We start from the raw sequence: 23,269 nt of genomic DNA on the forward strand, positions 1-23,269 counted from the left end.
TGGCACACCTGTCAAGGGCAGAAGGAGGGACTCTGAGGTACTCCTTGTGCCCAAGCCTTTCCAGTCCCTGTGCCCATCACCAGCCTGGGGCCCTCCCCCTGACCTGGCACAGTTCATGTCCAGCTTCACCCCCAGAAAAGCCCTGTCCATCCAAACACAAAGTGGCTAACACATGCACAGCGCGGGACAGCTCCAGGGCACACTCCGGTCTCCGGGGCACTTTCCAAGCCTCTCCCTCATTGGACCTCGTTTCAGAGATGGGGAAACTGAGGCTAAGAGAGGGGAAGGGACTTAACCGAGGCCACAGAGCTAATCAGTGACAGGGCCAGGATTTGAGTCCAAGTTCATCTGACTTAAAATGTTTCCTTTCTCTCCTACTCTCCCACCTCCATCCTGAATGAGGTTAAAGAAAGAAATAGGACAGGACGTGAGAGCATGGTTAACTTACTAGTTTCGTAGACTAGGATTTTTCTTTATGCAGTTTCATACCTGCTCACTGAATCAAATACCCTGCTGTCCCCTCATGTCACCCTGCTTAAACCCACTGCCCACTGCTCTTGGGATAGAACACAGGCTCCTCATCAATACCCCCTAGGCCCCTGCCTTCCTCTTCGGCTTCCGGTCTTAAACATGACAGGCTCTTCCCCACCTCAGGGCCTTTGCACAGGCTGTTCCTTCTGTTAGGAAGGCTCTTCCTTTGGTTCTTTGCATGACTGACTTCACTTTTCAGGTTCCAAATACATGTCACCTCCTTGGAAAGCCCTCCCTCCTTAACCTTGTCTAGAGAAGCCCATCTGTCACTGAACCTCACTCAGAAGTTTTCCTTTTAAGGCTCATCACAATCCGCAATTAGGCACTGTGTCTGTCTTTGTTTGCCTTGTAAGCTCTCAGAGGACAGGGGCTGTGCCCAGGCCCTCCGAGCATGGGTGTGTGCTGGAGAGGGTGCCTGTGGAGGGGGTGACGATATGATGAAATCCAGCCCCACTCACTTGCCCACCGTTTGCCCTGAGAGAGCACCTTTTCTTCAGTTGCACGAAGGGATGTATGGACACACAGGGACCAGCAGCAGACCCGGCAGTGTCGTCTGCCTTCCTTAAGACTAGTGCCAGAGGGGCTCCCTGTAACCTCCGCGTCTCTCACAGAAGGAAAGGTTCTCACTGTGGGAAACCGGTTGGCTTAGAGAAAAATGGGTCCTGTCTGCAGGACAATTCTGTCTTCAGCCCACCCACCCTTGCCTTTGCCCCTCTCTAAGCCCCAGTTCTTCCATCTGTAAAATGGGCTTTTTCTCCTATCATCCTCCAGGTACCCCCATTGCCCTCCGATGGTGAATTCTTTCTGTGCCTAATATTCAGATGGGACAGCAGGCTGGTCACAGGGTCAATGGTTGGGGACCTGACCAAGGCAGGGCTGCCACAGGCTGCCTTACCTGCTCCTGCAGCTCTACGATGGGTGGGTGGGGGTTCCCAGCCTTCTGTCAGCTCCTCCACCCCCTCAGGCCTGGGGGAGGCCCTTATATGCCCACAAGGGCTCTGGAGACACAAAGGGGGCACAGCCGCCAGAAACCCGTCAATGTGTCATGTCAGAAGCAAATTGTGGTTTTCCCTGCGGGCCTGGCTAAGCCTTCCCTCTGGAGGAGTGAGAAAGGGGAGTGGGGGAGCTGGGGTCAGTGCCCAGGGGCTGCAGAGGCACCCTCCTCCCCCAAGAGCTGGGGGTGAACTTTCAGCCCACTATAGGGTCTTCCTCCAGGGTTCCCCAGGGGCCACCCCGGTAGCACAGTATCTACCCTGCCTCCCCATCTATATTGAAACTAAGGCCCAGGGAGGGACAGAAAGAGCTTAGGGCTGCTGAGTTTTCTGACCCTCTGCCCCCTACCCCAGGCCTGGCGTGGAGATGGCCCTGGTGCCCGGAGAGAGGAACTCTGGGCCAACTTGGCGGAGGGGCACCAATCCTCCCAACCCCAAGGCTCAGTGTCCCCAAAGCTCCAGGGCAGGCTGTTTTGTTCCCTTCCTGAGGCTGGTGCAGATGACAGTGGAGAGAAACGCATTCATTCCTCAGCAAGCATTTGCAGAGCAGCTGCTGTTTTGCTGGGCGCTAGGGATACAGCTGTGAACAAGAGACGAGTCCCCTGCACTGGAGGAGGAGACCAGCATAAACACAACGCAATTAAAAATTGTTCTAGCAGCCTCATTTTAATAAAAGTAGCCCAGCTGGTGGGGCTCAGTGGTTGAGCATCTACCCATGCACAAAGAGGTCACCAGTTCGATTCCCAGTCAGGGCACATGCCCAGATTGTGGGCCCGATCCCCAGTGTGGGGCATGCAGGAGGCAGCCAATCAATGTTCTCTCTCATCGATGTCTCTATCTCTCTCTCCCTCTCCCTTCCTCTCTCTCTAAAATCAATAAAGAAAAAAAAATTTTTTTAATAAATAAATAAAATAAGGTTAAAAACACAGCCACAAGTAAGTTAATTTTAATAGTATTGTTTATTTAACCCAATATATCCAAAATATTATTATATAACATTTAATCAATATAAAAGTATTAATGAGCCCTGGCCATTTGGCTCAGTGGTTGGAGCGTCAGCCTGCAGACCAGAGAGTCCTGGGTTCGATTTCCACTAGGGGCACATACCAAAAAAAAAAAAGTTTTAATGAGAAACTCTACATTTTTTTTCTCATGCTGGTCTGTGACTCCCCTGGCAGGACGAGTTTGGACTTGCCACATTGCGAGCTCTCAGTCACCTCATGTAGGTACTGGCCGTTGTGTAGGACAACATGGCTCTGGAGGGAACAGAGGAGCACATGACACAGAGGTGGTGACAGAAATAAAGTGGTGACGGGGGTGCAGTTTTCAATGTGGTGGTCAGGGGAGGCCTCAATTGGAGCAGGAGGAGAGGGAGGGGCCAGGTGGCTGTCTGGGGGAAAGCCAGACAGGCAGAGGGAAGAGCAAGTGCAAAGGCCCTGAGGCAATGTCTCCAGGAGCCCTAAGGAGGCCTGTGTGGTGGAGGGAAGTGGGGGACATGGGGCCAAGGAAGTAACAGGCTCTGCGGGTTACTATACAGACTCCCAGACTTTAGCTTTCATTTGCAACTCTTCTGTAGGTACTGGGTCAGTACCCCCGGGAAGCCCTCCTGATCCCCAATCAGGCTACGATCCCACAGCCCTCTGGGATTTTTCTCTCCCAGAATCTGTGACATGCCAGGCTGAAAGCGTGTTTCTGGGTGTTTGTGGGTCCGTCTCCTGCCGGGTGAGACAGGGAGAAGCGATGGCCTTGGCCTGGTCCCCCTCATGACCTCAGAACCCCTAAACTTGCAACGTTCATTTCAGTGACTTCAGAAACTGAGCCAGGTGCCTAAATCACACCATACTTTTAAAAAATAAACTTTGTTAAAATAGAAAGCACATACAGAGACGGGCCCAGATATCAAGTGTACAGCTCGACGAACTTTCACAAACCATGTACTCCAGAAGCCCCCTGGTGTCCCTCCAAGTCACTCCCAGCAAGGGTCACCACTGTCCTGACGGCTCACACAATGGGTCAGCCCAGTATGCTCTTGAGGGTCACAGGGGTGCAATGGCACAAGTGTGCCCCTCTGTGTACAGCTTCCCTCCCACTCGATGTCTCTGAAACCCATTCACGTGTGTGACACGATGACTCGTTCTTTGCTAAGCATAGCACTCTATTACGTGAGCACACAGGTTTGCTATCCATGCTCCTGTGTGGTCCCCTGGTTTCCCGCGGTTGGCTATGATGAGTAAAGCTTCCAAGAACATTCATGTCAAGTCTTTCTGTGGACATATATTTTTATGTTGATTTCTCTGGGCTAACGGGAGTGGGGCTGCTGGATCACAGTCGTGCGAGGACAGGTTCAGCTCTCCAAGGCAGCTCTGCCGCTGGGTCTCCACCAGCAGCGGGGAGGGTCGCTGCTGCTCCACATCCTCGCCAGCTCTGGGTGTCACAGGTATTTTTTTTTAAATATTTTTACTGATTTTTAGAGAGAGAGGGAAGGAGAGGGAGAGAGAGGAACATCGATGTGAGAGAGGAACATCCATCGGCTGCCTCCTGCAGTCCCCCTACTGGGGGATCTAGCTGGCGACCCAGGCATGTACCCTGACCAGGAATCAAACCAGCGACCTTTCGGTTCATGGGCAACACCCAACCAACGGAGCCGCATAGGTGTGTTTTTAAGGCATTTGTTTGAGGGAGGAAGAGGGAAAGCCAGCACCTAGCATTTACTGAGCACTTACTGTCTACGAGGCATTGACATGTGTGAATTCGTATAGTCACCACCATGGCTCTTGAAGTCATTATCTCCCCGTCTTACACTCAGGGAGCCGGAACTCTGCAAGGGGAAGCCACTGGTCCGAGGTCACGCAGGGGCACAGCCGGGCCATCTGACCCTAACACTCATCAGCCCGGCCTCTTGAAAGGGCACAAGACGCTATTTCAGTTCTGGTCTGCCTCGTCTTCCCCAATTCCTTCCAGATCCCACCCCAGAGGATACTCAGACCCCCACCCGCTCCCCAGCCACCTGCAAGTCTCCTCAGGTACCAAAGCTGAGTCAGGGATCCATCCTGCCCATGGGAAGGAATTCATAAAAGACACGTCTTTGCGACCCTGACTCAGCAGGCCAAGGACAGAGGGCCTGGGAACTACCGTCTTTAACAAGCCTAGAGTCTAGGGCACCCTGATGTGTAGACCTTTCGAGAGGCTCAGTGAGGGTGCAGGAAGCCAGGGAAGGGATTAGAGCAGAAGAGGGACTGGAAGAGGAGAAATACCCCTGGGCTTTAGCTCCTGGAGTGAAGGCTCTGGAGCCAAAATCCCTGCGTTCAAGTGCTGACCCTGACTCACTACCGAGTGACTTACCTTGCGGAGCTGTCGTCTCCCCATCTGCCAAACGGGCTGACATCAGAGGTGCCCGCCCTCACCTGACTAGTCTGGCTGAGAACACGCATCCTGGAAATGGACTCTGGAGCATCACGGGAGAGCACCGAGGGAGCCGAGGAGCTCGGACAGCGGTGAGGTCTCTGAGAGGCCTTCCTAGAGCACCTGAGCTGAGGGGGTGGGGCGGGGGAGGGGTGGTGATGGGTATGGATACAGATGCCAGGGATGCCGCGCGTCTTTGTGTTCCCAGGTGTGGGCTTCCTGGGAGACCCCTGGGGCTGGACAGCTGTGGGCCCAGGAGCAAAGACCTTGAGTCAGTCACTCACCCCCTCTGGACCTTGGTTTCTTTCAAGGAGGACGATGCATTCTGCTGCTGAGTGTGGTTTGACAGAGCAAGGAGGAGACTTGGATTCAGGCAAACAGGGTTCAAGTTCCAGCTCCACAGGTGTGTGTGCCCTAGGGGCTGGTCACTTCATCTCTCGAAGGTGCCGCCTCCTCATCGAAGGTTGGGAGAGTCTTAAAAGGTGACCAGTGCCCATGGGCACAGAACTTTTATCATTGCCTCCCCAGGGGGTGGGGTCACAGTGTAGGGTTCCCTTGCCAGCCTAGACCCCATGTTCTGTTCAGGGTAAATTCAAAGAGTGTCGAAAATCGAATTGGAGGCCAGAGCATCTAACCCCTCTCCCATTTTACAGACGGGAAAATTGAGGTTCAGAGAGGAACTGCAGTTTGTCCAAGGCCACAATGTGCTCCTGCTGAGAACACAGGCCTCCTGACTCTCGCAGCCTTGGGCCTTGGTTTCCCCATCTGTGCACTGAGCCTGGGGAGGTTGTGAGGAGGCTTTAGGTGGCCATGAGTGTGCTGTGTGAACAGCCACGGGTGGGATGGGGGAGTGGAAGGGGTGTCTCTGACATGCCCCAGGTCGGGCACCAGCCACTCGTGGGTTACCCAGGAGTAGGTATCTGCCAGGCCTGTCTCAAAGCTGCCATTGTCCCAGAATCGGGGAAATGATAGGTGTGGGATTAGGGCTGATGGTGAGGGACAAGGGGGTGGCCCTGGCATCTGGCCCTCCCTCCTCTGCTGCTCGGATCTGGGCCAGGCTGTACTAGGGCAGACCTGGCCACAAGGCCCCTGGCCACACCACACACCCACAGACACGTGTGCCAGACCCAGACTCCTTCCCCGCCAGGCCTACCCGGGCTCCCCACGTACAGAGACTCACCCCACAGAGACATATTTTGACAAATGCGCCCCACCCCAATACATGGCCATCACCCCAATAATTTCCAGTAGGAGGCCCCAGTGTACATTTCTCTTTCAAAGGTAAGGGTTTTTCTTTTACATTCTAGCAAATGACACAGATTTTCAGAATCCATTTATTTTAAAACGTATATTAACTGTATTATGTGTAAACACACATTTATTTACTTGTAAAAGGGGTCCATTTAAAGAACATACCAGTGTCAATCCAAGAGAGGAGATGGGGCAGATGTGACAAATATCAGAGCCGATCCTCACACGAATGTCATCTGTGAGACGTGGAAACGCACCCAGCACAGTCAACACGCAAGTGACCATGAAACACAGACCGCACCGACGAGGCCGGCACCAGAGGTCCTTCACACACACACCCACACAGCGGGGCACCTGCACCCACACAGACGCCTGCCCCGGCCCACAGGCCGTTTATACTGACACCTGCTCAAACACACACCTGGGCACACAGTCTCGCACAGCTGCCCCCCACTCTAGCACAGACACACCTGTTCACATCCCTCTTGGCCTCAAACACTCACCTGTGGCTAACATGCATGGAGCACTTACTTGGTGCTAGGCCCTGCACTACGCACTGTTCACGCTTTTATTCATTCAATCCTCATGACAACTCTGCCGAGGTTGGTACTGCCATTATTCCCATTTTACAGGTGAGGAAACTGAGGCTCAGACAGTGAAGTGGCTGAGGCAGCCTGGCACCAGATTTCCCGTCCCAGCTCTGTCCCCTGGCTTGCCAGATGGCCTTGGGCCAGTTGTCCCACTTCTCTGAGCCTTAGTCTCTGCACCTGGGAGATGAGGACAGTCTTCATCTTTCTCCACTGTTGTGAGAATGAAAGGAGGAGACAGAGGCAGCCCCCCTGGGTCTTCTACAGGTTCCCTGTGAACAGGGCCACCCTCAAGGTACCAAGATTGGGGGACGAGCAACTAAGGGGAGAGGGGAGAGGTTTGCCACTTGCTAAACTGTGCGACCTTGGGCGAGGGAGTTGACCTCGCTGTGCCTTAGTTTCCTCATCTGTAAAGTGGGGATGGCAATGTTACCTTCTTCACATAAGGCTATTGTGTGTATTAAATGAGATGGTACAAGGAAAGCCCTGAGCATAGTATCCAGCAGTTTTCAACATATGCTCAGGCTTGCCCCAAGGCTGTGACCAGCTTCCCTCAGACCTCCAGCTGGTCTTAGATCCGAAAACCCACCCAAGGGGAAGAAAAGCCACCCATCAATTTGCTACAAATAACAAAGTCAAGACATTACATGTTTGTGAGGGCCTCTCTCCTGTTTATTGCCAAGGTCTCAGCCCGGGCCTCCCCCCACCCCCACCCCACCACTTCTTGTTAAGGGAAGCAGCCAGTGTTGGTGGGGGCCAGGCCCCCTGGCTCCAATCAGGGGCTCCTCTACGCTGTGTAGCCAGTTGGTGGTGTGCTGGTGTTGGCAGCCAAATCTTGTCCCGAATCCTGTCAGTCTAGCTTCAAGTCCATCACCAGGGCGTTCTGGCAGGAGGCAAAGGGCCAGGCAGGGATGGGGGGAGCAAAGGTGGGGCCACCCAGGCACAGAATGGGATGGACCGGGCCGTGACCAGGTCATGGAAGCCAGTGTTTAAGAGGAGAGCATGAGTGAAACTTGCCCTGCGATCCTTCACCTCTCTGAACTTCAACTTTCTCAATGGCCAAGTGGGGACAAGCACCCCTACCTCCCAGAGTGGAGAGATAGAATTAGAAAAATGCACATGTAATGCTCTATGTGCAGTGCTTGGCATGCAGTGTAAAGCTCATATTTATTGAGCACTTACTATACATGCCTTTAGGTGAATTATCTCCATGAATCATCCCGACAGCTCTCTGAAGCAGGGACCCATATTATCACCCCATTTTTAGCACAGAATAATAGAGGCAGAGAGAAAGGTGAAATAATTTGCCTGAGGTGGCAGGGAAAGAGAGCCGGCAGAATTCACATTTCCTTCTGGGGATCCCCTAACCTCGGGGGGCCAGGTTCTGAAAGGCGGGGTGCTACTCAAGGGATTAGCAGGACTGTGCTGGTGGCCACTGCCCTCAGCCCCCTCCCTCCAGGTTGAGAGAGGCAGGCTTATCCTCGTCACTCATTGGCCAAAAGTGCTGACCATCACGGCCTCCCCTTGTTTCTTGCCTCACCTCTACTATGTTCAGCTCTGCCAGGTTATAATTCATGTCCAGAAAGTCCGGAAGTGGAAGTCCAACTCGTAGCACATCTGAGAAACACAGCAAGAGTCATTTCAGCCTGACTACTCTGCAGCTGACTGAGTGGCTGCCTGGAGCAGGGCAGCGGGAAATCGTGCTGTAATTGATCATGGTGTCTGCCCACTGCACAGGCCTAGACAGCATAGGCAGATTACTATGTATTAACATCCCAGGTCTGGGTTAAGATCTGACTCACGCTGTGGGGTCAAAGGTCAAAGGTTCCAAATGGTGGGAGGTGTCTTTGTCCGTAAACAGGTGACATTAAGACTCCATTAGTCTCAAAGATTCAGCAATGAATCCATTCCCTTTAGCCTCCACCATCTGGGGCCAGGGGAGGGGCTTTGAGACCACCAACTGGCATCCCTCCCTGCTGGGCACCAGCAAAACCAAAGCCTGTTGGAGTCCTCACCATTGACAGCGGGGATGTAGGCTTCTCGAAGAAAATCCGTGATAAAGCCTGTCAATTTCTTCTCCTGGGGGAGAAAGAGAAAGAGAGAAAATACCCACGTCCCATCATTCAATTCAATTCAACAAAATCTTTCAGCCTTCATTCCAACTGGGTCTGGGGACCACAGGAATGAATACTATTAGAGATATCAAATAATATGTCCAGCCTCAAAATGGCCTGACCCTGTTTAACTGTAGTCGGACGCCTTTCACCTCTGCTTAGTCCCTGTTCAGGTGACATGTGGGCCTTGGGTCATGGTGCAAGCATGGAGGAATTCAGGAGACACTGGGTGGCCTGTGGACCCCATTCCTGCTCTTATAGACAACTCAGTAGCTTTGATCAGTCATTCATTTACCACCTGTCTGTACCTCAGTTTCCTCATCTGTGAAATGGTAATATAACGGCACCTACTCACATGGCTTCAGTGAGTTTGGCTAAAGTATGCAGCACAGAGTAAGTGTTCGGTAAGTACTATTGTTAGTATTTTTAGCACCTCCTGCCTGGGTCAGGTTCTGTGTTAGGCTCTGAAGCTACAGAGATTAATAAAAAGAACAGCTAGGTTAACCAAGCCAGCTCAGGTTGCTGCTATGCATGACAATGTTGGTGTTTTCTTTAAGCCTCACCTAAGGATATCTTCCACTGATATAGAGTGGGAGGGAGGAAGAGAGAGAGAGAAACATCGATATGAGAAAGACACACTGATTTGTTGCCTCCTGCTTGACCCTGACCAGGGCCAGGGATCAAAATGCAACTGAGGTACGTGTGCTTGAACCCGCGACTCTTTGGTCCAAGGGGCAATGCTCTAACCACTGAGCGAAACGGGCCAGGGCTATGACAGTGTTTTTACAATCAATCCACGGACATGTCCAGATTCTACCCAGAAAAGAAAACAGGGAATCAGAGAGGCTAAGTGACTTTCCCAAGGTCAAACAGCAAGTCAGGATCCCCAGATTCCACATGACCTGCTCTATTTACTTTGCCTCCATTTCAGGGCCCTTCCCCGCAATCCCAAGAGAGAATAAACCTAGTCTGCCAGACTAGGCAGAAACAGCTGGGACTCTTACATCGAAGGTACCAATCGATGAGGACTTCCGGGACAGGCTCAGTAATCTGCAGAGGAGAAGGAAAAAAGGAGGGGAGAGGGCAGTCAGGTCCACTGCCCCTGGCCCTGGAGAAAGGAGATCTCAAACACTCCCACCCCACCCTGATTCAGAAGTTTCCTCTCTGCCTTCCTATCAGGTGTTTATACATCTCTGCTTGCATGCTACCTCTGATGGGGCACTCACTCTCTTTCATTATAGCTCATTCTGTTTCTCACAGCTCAAACCACTGCCTCCTCTCCTTGATTCTTGCTCTTCCCTCTGGGACCCCCATCCCCAGTCGTGTCTTTTGCTCCTGCTCAAGGCCAGGTATGTAGAGATTTGCAGCCCAACCAACTAGTTCCAGATCCTTGAAGGACACAGAGTTAGAAACCCTCACCCAGCCCTGCACAGTCTCTATCCAATAGGCACTGACTCACATTGGCACCAGAACAGGTCATGCGATGGTCATCTGGTAACTATATCATCCCAGCATCTATTCCCTATTCCAATAGCAGACTCTCCATTTTCTACTCTCATTCCAAGACAGTCAGGTGAGGCGGAATCCAGAGCCCCCAGCCTGAGCACATGACCCAGGCCTGGCCAATCAGAGTAGTTCAATCAGAACAGTCATGGTGATTAGCTTAGGGTTGGTCATGTGATCCATGGTAGACCAATGAGAAGCAGCCTTGGCATTTTGTTAGAACTATTGGATAAGAGGCCTCTCTTGTTGGGGTCACTTTGCCACCACCTGGGGAGAGGCTGCTTGAGACTTTAGCCAACAAAGTGGATAGAAAGGGCCAAGGGAAGAGTCAGACAGATTCTTGAGGGCTTCATTTGCATGCCTAGATCCAGCCATGCCTGAAAGCAAGTCTACCTCTAGAATTTTCAATTATGTAAGCCAAAAGATTCCCTTTGGCACTAAGTTAGTTAAAGTTGGAATTGTTTCTTGCAACTGAAAGAACCCTGGCCTACTACAAGCCAGATGAAAGATTAATGCAAATACAAAAATGAATGAACAACTGAAGGTGAAACTAGGATGTTGATGTGGGATAATGAATATCATGTTGGTAGCCAGAGCCTCAATGTAGACAGAGCTCTATAAATGTTAGTTGTTATTAGCATAAGAAAAGGCTACCTGGAGGAGGAATTAGTTGTGCTGGCACTGATAGGTGGCAGGCATTTGGACAGTATGGGCAAAAGCCTATTAAATGGAAAGAGGAGCGTGGGCTCACAGCCAGAGCCCACTGTGCAAGACCCTAGTGGAATAATGGCAGCAGTGGGAGAGAATTTGACAAGAGCCTTGAGTGCCAGGCTAAGACTTGAGAAAAGATCATTTAGAAAATGGGGAGCCACTGAGGGTTCTGGAGCAGGAATAGTGACCCGATCAGCCTGGCAGTGTAGGCTGGCGCTGGATGGATAAGAGAAAGACCCTGGAGCAGAAAAACAAATGGTGATGGTAATGCCCATGCAGGGGCCCAAGGATGCCAGTGTTGGCAGAGACTCCTACCTCTCCAGGGAGGTGGTCATCTGCAGCCGGTTCTCACGCACTGAGTACTGGATTTTCAGGTTGAAGTGCTGGCATGAGGGGAAGCAGGGAGAAGGCCCTCCATCAAGGCTGGTAAAACTAGAAGTGTTACCACCTCTCCAATACCACCACTGCTGCCAAGACAGCAGAGGTCTTCCTCTCTGCTCGTTCCATCTTCAGGACCTGAGCCCAACAGTATCCCCATGACCCAGCCCAGGCTCCTCATCCCTCCCTGAAGCTGGCCCAGGGCAGCACCCTCAAAAATACCTGGCACGTTTGTAGATTCCTGCACAAATCATGTAATTTCTCCAGGCCTTTGCACATCCTGTAACCTCCGCTTGGAGTGCCCTCCATCACCAGCCTCGCCAACACTAACCCCTTTCCTGGCCAGTTCCTGCTCCACCTTCAGCCTCCTGCTTAGGTATCTCCTCCTCTGGGAAGTCCTTTGTGATGTCTTCTAACTGGATTTGGGATCTCTCTGGGCTCCCATAGTCCCCTGGTTGAGCCCTTTACTGCCCTTATAAATGCTAATGGATGTCAAAGGGAGGGAGGGAGAGGGACAGAGGAGAGAAAAAGGAAGGACTAACTATTGACCCTCAGTTTGTTGATCGTCCTAGTCATTCAGTTTCAATGGCAGAGCCAAGGATCAGACATCAGGTGACAAGGTCTGGGAGGTTAGGACCACACAATTGAGATGAACTAAGAACGCTTCAGTCCATTACTTGGCTATCAACTAAAATCTCACCTTCCAAGAAGTTGGGCTTAAATGGGGAACAGATTCAACTCACAACTTTCAGGAGAAAGAGCGACACAGGAGCCTCGCCCTGCTGCTGAGCAGAGAACATCTCCAGGGTGCCACGGAGGCGCAGCAGGCTCTTGCCTGTCTTCATGGTGACCTTGGGGGGCTTGTTTATCCTAATCTGAGTCACCAAGGGCGTTGGCTTGCGATAGGCCTTAGCCACCTACAAAAACCAGGAAACTCCCCTCAGAGCCAAGCCTCAGCCCAGTGGCTTCAGTTGAAACCAGGAGTCTGTCATGAAACCAGTGATTCTCCCTTGGGCACAAGAAGTACAACATGCAAAGGCTGGGGTGGATCTATCAGGAAATAAGAGAAATGAAACAGACAACCTGGCTATTTCTATATTGGACATAGAAAGTGCAATGCACAAACACTGACCCAAAGAGTACTTTATGGAGAAGTCCAGATGATTGCCCCGGGGACCAGGGAGATGAACACTGAAAAGCTGCCTCCCCAGCTTCTTGTCCCTTTGACTAGAGGAGAACAGGACAGGGCAGGATGTGGTGATCATGGGTGGTTGGGGCACTCACTTCAGGGATGAAGCCAGACAGTGTCTCAGTAGTTTGTGGGGGCAGCTCACCAACCTACAAAATGCAAGTCAAGTTTAGGATTACTGGAGCCTCCCCTAGCCTATCCTAGCAAACATCTCCTCTGACTTAATGAGGTGTGCCCTCTGAGGGTCCCTTCATCCAAACACACCACTCGGTGAGTAAGTATATAATGAACTCCTGGGTAGCCCAGACTATGGCTTACACATTCCAATGCCCATAGCTCTTAGGACAAGGTTAAATACTAAGAAAATGTTGGATGAAAAGGTGTGCAGATAGATGAGAATGAGTGGATGTAATGGGTAGGGGTGGGGAGTGAATGGATGGATTCGTAGATGGTAGATGGATGAGGAAAATGGATAAGAGATGAGTGAGTGAGTGGATGGGAGGATCCATGGATGACAGAATGTTTATGTGGGAGAATGAAAAATAGATAAATGGGCAGGTGGATAGGTAGGTGAAAGAATGAAAAGAATAATGAATGGGGGGATTGGTGGATGCAGAGATGGTGGAAAGTTACTATAAATGGATGAGAGAATGGATGATGATGGATAAATGGGCATGGGATGGATGAAAAGGTACATAGATGGATGGTGAGCACATGGATTGGAGGATAATGGATGGATCAGTGGGGATGGATGGATGGATGGATGGATGGATGGATGGATGGATGGATGGGTAGATGGTGGTTACATGGACAGAGAGATGGTGGATGGGGGGGGGTTAATACATGATATAACCCTAAGTCAGTTCTGGCATCTCCCAGTCCTAGCATTGCCCACAACCCCAGGATAATTCTAAGAATGGACACGCCGGACAGGGGCTGCCATTACAGGGGGCGGGGCAGAGGGCAGCTCACCGTTGTGTCCTGGATGTTAAAATCCAAGGATTTCTGCAGAAGGGCAAGCTCTGCTGTGAGGAAGGCGGCCGAGAGCAGGAGCTGTGAAGAGCCTTCAACACAGTACTCAGGGAACTCGGGGGCCTCCCCAGCATCAGCGAGCTGGATGGCGTTGCCCTCTTGCTGCTGTACCACAGGCTGTGGGACCACAGAGAAGACACTCAGCCTTGGCCATGAGGGACTGTGGCTAGGGTGGGTGAGTCTCAACTCTCCAAATTAATGGCACTTAAAACAGCCCTGAGTCAGCAAGTCATCAGATGTTGGAGCCAGAGCGGGCCCCAGGGGCTCGACCCTCCCAGGGTGCCAATGGGTAGATGGAGGCCTGATAGGCTAAGGCAGCCAGTCACCAAACCACTGGTGGTTTCTCCTAGGACTGATTCCTCAAGTAACCTCAGTTCATCTGACTCTGACTGGTTGAGCCCTCATTGATGCAGAACGTGTTTTCTGTTTTATTCTCAGAAGAAAGAGGTAAGAGGAAAATAATGCAGGGCCTGTAAGAACCATGCTGGAAGAAGACTTTGCAGGGAGATAACTTCTTGCCATCCCTGGAAGATGAATCTCACCTAGTTGCCTGCAGCTCTGGAAACATGGGTGAGGTCCCCACTCTGCCACCAACTCACAGTGGGACACTAGCTAAGTCCTGCCTCCTCCCAGGCCCCAGTGTTCCCGTCTGTACAATTGTGGGGTACAACTGGGTGAGCCACACATTGGAAGAAGCAGACAGCCTTGGGGGCAGGTGTGAATGTGGAGTTGGAAAATCAGCTCAGGGATTCAGGGTTCAAGTTGCGAGAGAAAGAGGGAAAGGACCCCAGTGTTAGGAAAATACTTGCATGGGTGGGCCTGGTCTGCAAGGACCCCAGCCCCAGACAGCACCCATTACTCAAGCCAGTCAGCCTGAGACCCCAGGCCCCTGGTGACCCCCTGGTGCTTACACTGAAGTCCACTTGAATGTAGCTGGCTGTGGTGGTTGGTATGGATGTCAGGATATACTTCACAGTGCCCATCTGGCCTATGGGTATGGGGGCTGTGCGAAGAAGAGGTTCCATTTAGAGAGGTGCCAACCAAGAAGCAGCCCAGAGAAGCCAGCATCAGCCAACCTCTACCCGAGTCTGGTCTACGTGCCAGGTGTCCTGGCCCTCTGTCTGACCCAAGGCAAATTGCTTAGCATCTCTGGGCCTCGGTAATTTCATCTGTAGAATAAAGGCAGTGGTGTCTGACCTGGAAAACCATGCTCCCTCTCGTCACTCTGAAGGCATAGAGCTTGAGAGTTTGCCAAGGTTGTCACAACTCAGCTGTCACCACAGACAGGCGGAGTCAGGATTACCAGCTCTGTTTTACAGATGAGCAAACTGAGGCTTGTAAGAGTGGAGTGATCTGTCCCAGGCCACATTTTGGGCACATAAACCCGTCTTCTTCATTCCCAGCTATTGGGCTTAACTCTCCCCAACACTGGAGAGTTCTGTGAACCCCGAGACGATGGAGGTAGCAGGTGCTCTTAGCAAAGGAAAGAGGTATCACCACTATCAGGATTACTATTCAGGGTGCAAGGTGTGTGCATGAACCCATAATGGCTGCTGTCCTTGGAGTCTGGGGGGTGATGAATAGAACAATGGCTGGAGAGTTAAGAGGCAAGGACCCCAGAGTCCCTCAGGGTCTCAGGCTTCCCATCTGTACAATGGCGGGATGGACAGACCGCAGACCTCCTTTAGTCCCAAGGCTGGGCTGGGAGCAGGCACTTGAATGGGGAATGGGGCCTCAAAGTCCTCCCATCCTGATGTCCCTGTTTGGGAGCAAGGCAGAGCTAGGACTACTCACTGTTCAGGTTGGCCCACTTCCTGTTCACATACACCAGGACCGCATCAATGGCTGGACACATCTGAAAGCAGAGAAGGTGCTGGGATGAGGGAGCCCCTGCATCTCCTCACAGCTGAATGGTACTTCACGGGAATCCCAAGAGCCCTGGCGGGACAGGGACTGGAGGGGCAACTGAGGCCTCGGTCACATGGAAAGTTGATGGCAGAGCCTGGACTAGAATCCAGATCTCTTGATCCGTGAGGACCAAAATCAGTGAGGACTCATTCCCCAGTGACTGGTGATCTGGGCAGGGTTGGCAATCTGTGCATGCTATCACTTCCTAATCCCGTGCTCATGGCAGACATTACTAGATGATCACAGAACTATCTCCTGCTGAGCCAGCCACAGCCTCAGAATCCTCCTCAGCCACTGTCAGCAGATCAGGGTCAGCACCTGAGATAAATGCACCTGCCAGCCCTGGTCTAAGCTCTGCCGGGGTGAGGGGTACAGGCTTGCCCTGGGCACTCACCAGGCCAGGGAGAACTTTGTGTAGGGTGCTGTCCAGGAACTTGTTGATAACGTTAGGCATCATGCTGGACACAGAAAACGGGGACAGGGGCACAGATGGCAGGAAGTTAGGCACAGGACAAACGGGCATGGCTCAGGAAGTGGGATGCTGAGCTGGGATGGCATTGTGAGCCCAGCCTTCCTCCCCAGCTGCAGAGCCTCTCACTTGCTAGGCAGGTTGGTCTTCACGCTGACCAGGATGACCTCACAGCCCTCGCTCTTGAATGTGGGGAGACCCGTCTCCTCGTCTTGCAAAATCCGGTTGGTGGCCGTGATGTTGAAGACCACAATGATCTCCATGTTCTTACCCATGAAGCTGGAAGAGAGGGTAGGCAGGCATCATGGGCATTTCTGCCACTGTGGCCACTCTCCCTACCTCCTCTGCCCGCATTCTCCGCAGCTCTGGAAGGGGAAACGGGTCGGAGACCACCCACACAGGACAGAAGGGGGGATGGGACCTGCTTAAGGTCACAAAAGCAGTCCTTCCCCTCTTGCTTTGGTGAACTCTTACACATCCTTCAAAACCCTGCTCAGCTGTCATAGTCTCCAAAAAGCTTTTTCTGATCCCTTCACCCTACCAGTGCTCCCTCTGTCCTAGGTTAATCATTCAACCCGTGATCGCCTGTGCTCAGGTCTGGTTCCCATCCAAAGTAGGAATCAAGTTTGCATCATCTCAGACCACAGCACCCAGATGGTACACAGTAGGTACTCAATAAATGTGCATGTAAGAATGAAACAAAGACACCATTCTTTCCGCCTCTCCTCCCCTGCCATACTCACCTTTTGCCAGTGATGGTCATGCCGGTGGATACACACTGGAAGATGCCCGCCCCTGGCGTGAAGCTCAGTGTGATTACAGGTAGCTGCACATCCTTCACCTTCATACTGGGAGGGGCCAGACATCCACAGCAATGAGAACGGAGCAGGTGAGACCATGCCAGGCCCTCAACCCGCTCTTCCGCCACCTTGCTTGGGAGATCTTAGGTAAATCCCCTACCCCATGTCATAGGGATCAACTTGCCTCGTGGGGCCATCGTGAAACACAAACATGAACCAATTTGTACACAGAAAGCACTCATCATGTGTGAGTCGAGACACCTGGCTGACTGTGTGACCCTGGGCAACACCCTTCCCTTCTCTGAGCCTCAGTTTCCCCATTGGCAAAATGGGGAGGTTTGCGAGGGTCAGGGTTTCTTGCCATTGGCACTATCGACATCTTGGGCAGGATAATTGTTCTGGGGAGCTGTCCTGTGCAACTGTAGGATGTTTAGTAGCCTCTCTGGCTTCTCCCCACTAAAGACACCTCTCACCGCCCTCCAGCAAATCAAGACAACCAAAACTGTCTGCAGACGTTGCTAAATGTTCCTTGGAGGCAAAATCACCCCTGGTTGAGAGCCACCAGTCTGAGATCCAGGGTAACAGATGTGTCGCAATCTACCTTTACCTGCCCGTCCTGGGCTCTTGGCAGACCGTTCATTGGTCACAGTCCTATTTCCCGCCCAGTCCAGAGAGTGCCTCCCCAGTACATCACTCCAGGCAGCCCCTACCAATCAACCCTGTGCGGCACTGGTAATGGAACCAAGTTGCCCGACATTAGGTTGTTGATACCTTTCCAGCTCTGCCATCTGAGGATCCTTCATTCAATTGCACCTACGTTCAGTGAGCTCCTGAACCTCTCTTCCTCCCAGTAACCCTGCTCACAACAGGCAGGAACTGTCCTCACAGATGACCGTGGAGACTGAGGCCCAGGCAGGAGCGGTGACCTGCCCAGGGTCACAGGGCAAGCCAGCAACAAGGCACGGAAGAGGTCCCACATCCTGCACTAGCTGTCCCACCTGCCTTCTCGGGTCCTGGCCCGGCTCTCCCCCCCACCCTGTGCCCTCGTCATCACCCCACACACAGCCCCTCCCCTGCTCACTCAGTGATGCCCTTGATGGGTTTCACCCCCGGACGTTTCTTGCCCGCCTCAGCTGCCATCTTTTCCAGGATGTGACTCTCGTTCATAGCACTCTGGACCTCTGGAAAGGAGGGGGGTCCAGAGGGACACTCAGCTGGCCTCCTCACTGCTGTCCAGCCCTGGGCCAATTTCTGGCATCCCAGGCCCAGGCCCCTTACAAGTGGCACCACTATGTGCCCCAGAGTCACTATGCCCGCCCTCCTCCCCCGAGCTGGGGGATCCAAACACCCAGAGATGAGTCATGCCCAGTCCTCCTCCAGCTTCAAGGAGGAGACAGTCACCAGTAATGTCAATAATGAGTGACAAGGGCCATAATAAGTGCAGGCAGCTGAAGGAACAACATGGGGAGTTTGGGCCAGAAAAAGAATTGCTGGGAAGGCTTACAGGAAGAGGCGACATGTCGGTTGAGAGAGGAGTAGGGATTTTCACCAGGAAGCAAAGGGATGAAGGGGCTACTCAAGGCAGAGGGCATAGCACGTGCAAAGGTGGGGGAGTGGGGGTGCAGGGGCCTGGTGAGGGGAGTGAGAAGTACAGCATGGCTGGAGGGTGGGGAGGGACATGACAGAAACTGGAGCAGTTTGCAGGGGGCACATCATAGGGACCCCAAGCCACTCTCACACCTGGATGATTAGGGAACTCGTCTGGGATCTTGTTAAAATGCAGATTCTGTGCCTGAAGCCAAGACATTCTGATTCCCCAGGCCTGGAAGTTCCAACCCCAAATAACACTGCCCGAAACACCTCCACAGTGCTCACAGGCTAATTCCCAGAGATGGGACAAAAACTGAGCTGACAGAACTGTCATTAGCCCTTTACACCTGGATGTGACTTCATTTCCCTTGAAGTCACAGAGCTCAAAGGTGGAAAGTAAATCCCCCGGGTGATTTTAGTATATTTTATTTGATCTTGCCCGGTAAAGACTGGTCACCCCATTTTCCATTTCTTTACATTTACAGATATGCAAACAGCAGCACAGAGAGGGTAGGAGAATTGCCTGAGGTCACACAGCAAATTATTGGGTGAGCTGGTATTTGGCTTATGTCTGTCTCTCCACAGCCTACTTGTGGCCACTGACCCCTGCCATCGGAGCCAAGGAGAGGTTCCAAGGAAGCAGGATTTCCAGATGTGCCTCCAACTTTTGGAGAGAACTTGAGCAAGTCACCCTATTTTGCTTATAAGTGTATCATGAGGATCATAGGCTGCTCAAGGCCATGCAAACATGAGCCATCACTACGTACCACCTACCCTCTGATCCACCCACTCTCAACCCCCTACCTGGGCCTGCCAGCTCACCGTGGTTCATGATGTCCATGCCCAGCCGCAGCAGCGCCCGGGGTTCACCTCGTGTGCAGGTCAGTAGGCCACAGAGTGCCAGACACAGGATCTGCAGCATGGTTCTGCCTGTACCACAGGGCCTGGATTGGGTGCAGCCCGCTGGGCCCTGATTCCCCTGGAGACCTCCCATGCTCCAGGGCAGACCGGGCCCCTGGATGATCTCTGGAGGCCTCATCACTGCCTCCCAGAGCAGTCAGAGAGTGTCCAGATTAAACACAGGCCCTCTGGAGTCACCCCGGCAGGTCACTTCCCTTTCTAAGCCTCAGTTTCCTCATCTGGGGGCATGATGCATTCTGAGTAGCCTGCACTATGGGGTTGGTGGAAGGTTCAGCTGCAGTTTATCAACAGTTCAAGTGCAGCTCAGTTCCAGGCAATGCTGGGCCACAGAGGGGATTCCATCCTGGTCCTGACTAAGGAACTCCCACTCCAGTGTGGGAATGGGGGAACCCCTTTCCCCTCACCTTGACACTACAGCCAATGGCACCCCCACTTCCTCCAGCTCAGTCTCACTTCCAAAAATCTCAGCTCACAGCCCTTTAAGGCCTCTTGAGACATCCCTTCACCCACAGGGAAATTGAGGCACATACCCAAGGTCTCATTACCAGCGAGTAGAGAACTGAGTCAGGACCTCCAAACCCAGACTCTTCAAAGTTCCCATTCCACCCCTAAGCCCTAGAAATCCCTTCCTCCTACTTACCAAGACCTGAAATTCTGCCAACCAGAGCCACGTGTTTATTTCAGGTTAGAGCTGTGGATGAAAGAAACCAAGGAGGGGCCACAGGCCTGGCCTGTGTCACCCAGAAAGGCGGAGTTCCAGCTGGCCTCCTGCCGAGAGCAGGCTCCGGCCACCGAGGGCTCCACTGATCCACAAACAGAGATGGGTACCTACTTCGAGCCCAGTCATTCATTCCTTCACTTATTCGTTCATTCAACTCACACTTGTTGAGGGCCTACTATGGGACAGGCAGACCAGGCTACAAGGTAGACATGGCAGAGACAGTCCTGCTTCTCCTGAATCTTTAAGAGAAGCAATAGAAAGGGACACTGTGTGTGTGTGTGTGTGTGTGTGCGTGTGTGTGTGTGTGTGTGGTGGGGGGTGGGAGGCGAACAGAGAAGGACTCTGTGAAGAGGATATATTTAGACTGAGACCTACAGAATAAGAAGCAGACAGCTTTTAAAAAGCCAGGGCAGACCATTCGAGCCTACAATCAATTTTTGCTAAATGAAAGTATATTTCTCTCTCATCCCACTCAATGTTTAAATATCTGTCTGGGTTTGAACATAAGCAATCTTGGTGTTTCTTCAACCCCTATGAACACGCTCGTGTGCCATGGAAATGTGCCAGGCATATCCACGCCCAATTTGAAATCTCCTCAAAAATCATATCCGGAGGACTGGCCAGTTCAGTGCCGGGGTGACAGAGCTGGGAGGGGCTTGGTGGAGGTCCCCTGCAGCCCCTGACAGGTCTCCCAGTTGGAGAGGCTGAACCCTGAGACTGAGCACAGTCCTGTCCCCCCATTCCCAGGCCAGAACTGATGCCAGGTTAAGGCGATTCTGGGCAGGACTCTTTGCCCTCTTCAAATACTAAGTGGCTTAGGGTAACAGCCAGGTCGGGGTTTCTGGGACAGTCAGTGTCAGGTTTTGCTTCTGACTATGCTTGTACTTTTGCCTAAGCGCTCTCTCCCTCTTAGAATGCCCTCCCCCAACCCATCCATAACTGGCTTATCCTTCAAGTCCTAATTCCAGCCTTTGCCTCCCCACCAGGAAGCGTCCCCTCGGTCGCCAGCTGCCCCCATCCTCGAAGACCACAGTCTGAATCTGACTGGGCGCCTCCTGCTGCCCCCACTGCGTTCTTTGCTCATACATTTTTCTCCACCTGGAGTCCCTCCCTCCCCGTCTCAGCCTGGCAGGTGCTCCTGATGCTCCAACCCCTCCTTCATCCCCATATCCCGCCGGGTTGCCCCAGCTCAGCTCTGAGCTTCCGCAAATCCGGGCTTCTCTGGTCTCCCCGTGGCCTCGGATGGAGCTCAAGGAAGCTCCTCACATCTGCTCTCCTTGCTTTTGCCGAAGTCCTACAGCATCTGAAGACTGCAAGTCCAGTGGCTCCCTGTCCGGTGGGCAGCACTGGGGGGTCAGGACATAGAACGAAGCCCTGGCCCTGCCGCCCACTTGCTCACTTCCTATGTGATCTCAGCCAATTTCCTTCCCTTCCTTCTTTGGGCCTCAGTGTTCTCATCTGTATAATGACAGGCCTGGAGGAGAAACTCTCGGGAGAGTTCCACAGGTGGGGCCTGTCCTTACCTTGCTGAGCCTGGGTGCGTCCTGCAGGTGACTGACCCCTGCCTCCGGACCTGGGGACAAGGAAGTCCTTATATTTGGGAGCCTGATTAGCTGCTTGGATAATGAAGGGTTTAATAAGGCCCAGATATTATCTAGAGGCCTAAAGAACAGGAGTCCCACTGTTCACGTGATGCTCAGTCTGTTCCAACGTAAACAGCGCAGAGGATGGTGGTGGTTGGGAGACCCACGTGGCTGCACGGGGCGGATGTTGGTGGCGAGGGGAGGGCGTGGTCATCAGAGCAGGATCAGGGCTCAGGGCTCATGGTGCCCCTTCCCCTAGACCACCGCCTTCCCCAAGGCTGGGCACATAGTTGGCACTCTTGTTCCTTCCACAAACATTATTGGGCACCTGCTGGGTGCCTTTGCAGGGCTGTGGGGATGCCTCAGTGAACAGGCGGTTGAGATTCTTGTCCTGAGAGGGCTCCTGGCAGCTCCAGGGGAGGTGAGCTCTCTGAGGTCAACAACTGCAGAGCCAGGTCGTTCCTGGGAGAAAGTGGTGGAAGCCACTGAACCAGGGGGACAGGCTAGGAGGGAAGATCGGGGTTATCATCGGAGCCAAGACCTCTGGAGCGGGGATGTTGGACTGATGTCTGAGGATGAGCAGAGCCAGCTGGGCAAGGCCGGGGAAAGGAGTTTCAGGGGGACTGCCAAGTGCAAAGGGCTGGGAGATGTTGGCTGGACCATCTGAGACTCACAAGGGCCACAAAGAGCTAGATGTCCAGTGGGGTTGCTCCTGGAGGTGATTCCAGGAGATGATAAATGCTGGGGGTGGGGACTTCTCTCTATGTCCAGAGCTGGAGGGCAATGAAGGCTGGGTGGCCCCAGCGCCACACAGTGAGCTGGCCACAGAGCAGGGGCTGGAACCCGGGCCTTGGGGTGCCAGCCTCTGCTCTGCTCTCCGTGAGGCCCTTGGGAGGCCTGGCTGAGGGCACTTTGGGGAGAGACTGCTGGATGACTGAGGTTTTCCTCATCCAACCCCCAGGGAGCCCACAGGTCTGAAAGACTGAGGAAGCTACTGTGCCCATTGAGTGCGTGGGGCCACTGAGGCAGGGGTTAGGGCAAGGACTTGCCTAAGGTCAGCAGGGCTGGAGCCAGGGTTGGGACAGGGGAAGAGGACCCGGTTGGCCCAGACAGTCTCCATCCTGATCTGGGCCCTGAGCTGGAGGAAGGAGTCTACAGATAGCATGGTTTTATCCCTGCTGATCCGCCCCCAGCCAACAGGGGGCCCTGCAGGCCTCCTCTCCTCCTGCACGCACACCCACGCAGCGTGCCTCTGCTCTGGGCCCTCCTGCCTCCTCCAGAGCCGTCCTGAGGATCTGGGGGAGCCGGAAGGACAGGGGTGGGGATGGGGGGCTGGAGAAACCGCCTTGCATGGGTTCAGGGATCTGGGCCCCAGCCCAGCCACTGCCCTTACAAGCTGTGTGGCCTTGGGTGGCTCCCTCAACTTCCCGGGGCTGCTGTACTATTCTCTTTCTGATGAGGGGGCAGAATAATGATAGCAATTCTGAGCAGGAAAAGGACGGTCATACCATTCTCTGTTACCTTAAATTCAAAGTAAAGTGGTCCCAACCAAGTTTCAATGGCCAGATAGAAATAAAAATAAAATTA

At 53.0% G+C, this 23,269-nt stretch overlaps 1 protein-coding gene across 1 annotated transcript; it reads right to left on the minus strand.

Annotated features, from left to right (window-relative positions):
* Positions 1-7,602: 7,602 nt before the first annotated feature.
* Positions 7,603-19,379, minus strand: BPIFB6 (BPI fold containing family B member 6). Its single transcript, XM_036245872.1, has 15 exons — positions 19,280-19,379; positions 17,949-18,048; positions 16,811-16,915; positions 16,197-16,346; positions 15,993-16,056; positions 15,485-15,545; positions 14,602-14,693; positions 13,631-13,807; positions 12,754-12,807; positions 12,213-12,386; positions 11,407-11,474; positions 9,882-9,927; positions 8,779-8,842; positions 8,304-8,380; positions 7,603-7,646 (listed from the first exon to the last, which is right to left on the minus strand). Exons 1-15 carry the CDS (start codon positions 19,377-19,379, stop codon positions 7,614-7,616), a joined length of 1,365 nt encoding a protein of 454 aa, XP_036101765.1. The 3' UTR covers positions 7,603-7,613.
* Positions 19,380-23,269: the final 3,890 nt, after the last annotated feature.

The sequence above is a fragment of the Molossus molossus genome, unplaced genomic scaffold (genome assembly GCF_014108415.1).
Source record: "Molossus molossus isolate mMolMol1 unplaced genomic scaffold, mMolMol1.p scaffold_m16_p_6, whole genome shotgun sequence".
Taxonomy (NCBI): domain Eukaryota; kingdom Metazoa; phylum Chordata; class Mammalia; order Chiroptera; family Molossidae; genus Molossus; species Molossus molossus.